The sequence below is a fragment of the Suricata suricatta genome, chromosome 11, assembly GCF_006229205.1.
Source record: "Suricata suricatta isolate VVHF042 chromosome 11, meerkat_22Aug2017_6uvM2_HiC, whole genome shotgun sequence".
Lineage (NCBI taxonomy): Eukaryota > Metazoa > Chordata > Mammalia > Carnivora > Herpestidae > Suricata > Suricata suricatta.
Window position 1 is genome coordinate 87,021,003 of NC_043710.1, and position 1,740 is coordinate 87,022,742.

The 1,740-nt window shown below is 39.5% G+C and overlaps 1 protein-coding gene across 1 annotated transcript in view; it reads left to right on the top strand.

Annotated features, from left to right (window-relative positions):
• The first annotated feature begins 302 nt into the window (after positions 1 to 302).
• Positions 303 to 1,740, top strand: part of LOC115272226 (RPA-related protein RADX-like) — a 10,723-nt gene continuing 9,285 nt past the window's right edge. Inside the window, exon 1 of the mRNA XM_029915303.1 lies at positions 303 to 674. Coding sequence (XP_029771163.1) covers positions 303 to 674 — 372 coding nt within the window. The remainder of the gene's footprint in view (positions 675 to 1,740) is intronic.

Here is a 1,740-nt window from a genome sequence, read left to right on the forward strand (position 1 = left end):
CGTAGCTGCGGGGCTCCCTGCGGCGGACGAGGGTCCGGAGGCTGTGGCGCGGCCGGGCTGCGTGCTGCGCGGAGGCCCTGCTCCCCTCAAGGAGCTTTCTTGATCCTCTGGACAATAGTTAGGAAAAAGTCACCTGAGAGAAATTGGGATCTTAGACCTGTGCATCATGGAGGTGTGGTCACAGTTCAATGGACTATAATGCAGATCAAGAAAGCCCAAGCCCTAGTGCCCAAGGGAAAGCAAGAAAAACTATAAGTGATAGATGGGAAAGTCCTCTCTGGAGAGAGAAAAGGTTGGGCTTAATGGATCACCTGCATTACAGCTGCATTCATACTGAAAGTATTCCCCGGAAATTTGTTTTGGGGCATAGAAAGTTTCTCACTGAGCAGTTTAATTCTCAGCCTGCAAAATACACACCACCGGAGGGAAAGCCCCCAAAACTTGAGGACTTTAAAAGCGCCCGAAGCCTTGGACATTTCGAAATAACCATCCTAGGACTGAACCAAGAGATAGCAATCGATGTTGCATTCCTGCCTAAGTATTCTCCAGAAGATCTCCGTACATCTCAAATGGATACATTACTAACCTCCATGAATTACAGCTGTGTGTTTCCACCGGCAACAGCTAGCAATGACAGACTGCCAAGAGCACTTGCAAGTGATATTATCAACGCTGTAAGTAAACTGGATAAAGCGCGCATCATCTGTGTCTTGGATATCTGTAACTTGGGTAACAACAAGGTAGAAGTCTACTTGCACAGAATTTATAGCCCAAATAATACTTCTTAAAAGTTGGCAAATGAAATGGTTACAGGTTATAAGGAAGGCACTGCTTTAAAGATACTCTGTCATTTTGTTGGTAAGTTCAGTAACTGTTTTTCAGCAAGAATATTAAATAAGCGTTAAAGTTATTAAGTGGTTTCATGTTCATCTTGGGTTTGGAGCTGATGTACTTCATTTAAAATTAATTACTGAAAAGTTCATTAAAACAGATTTTGTGTATCAAGAAAATTTACCTTCTATATAACTATTATCTTAACTTGTACTAATTTGTGTTCACTGTTCTATTTGTGGTGTTCTTTTATTCAAAAGCCTCAGCACAAGGCATCCTGACTTACAAGAATAACTTCTCTTGAACGTTTAACGTGCTTTCACTTTTATTCACCTATAGTGGGAATTTTTACATGGCTTATTTGAATATTAAATTCTCCTAAAGTAATCAACCCGCATTTCTCACAACTATGGTAGTTACTGTCCTTTTCAAAAGCACACATGGATTGTTATGATTCATTTGCCTTGGTCGTCAGTTTGGTCAGCTGTGCAGTGAGTGTGTTAAGTTGTCTTAAGGCTTTCCATTCTTTATTGTGGCCTCATATCACTTGAATTTCTAAGTATCTTAAGCAGTGTGTGAGCTTAAAGCCAGAGGCTACAGTATACCTCTATTCTTGGTGTATTGATTTGTAGTTTTCGTACATGTGATGTGAGTTTAAATAGTGAACTCTTATCTCATATTAACGTTTTAAGTGTGCGTATTTTGAAAATGTAGAACAGTGACTAAGGGAACTGATTTTATTCTGGTTATCTATTTTACTTCATTTTAACTATAAATCACCATTCTACATTTGCAAAGCCCTGTGGTTGACATCTATGTGGTTATTGGTTAGATGAGCCAAAATGACCATCACATGAGAAAAAATATTCAGTGTCAAGAGCAATCTGATTATAGTTCAGCAATTACCTT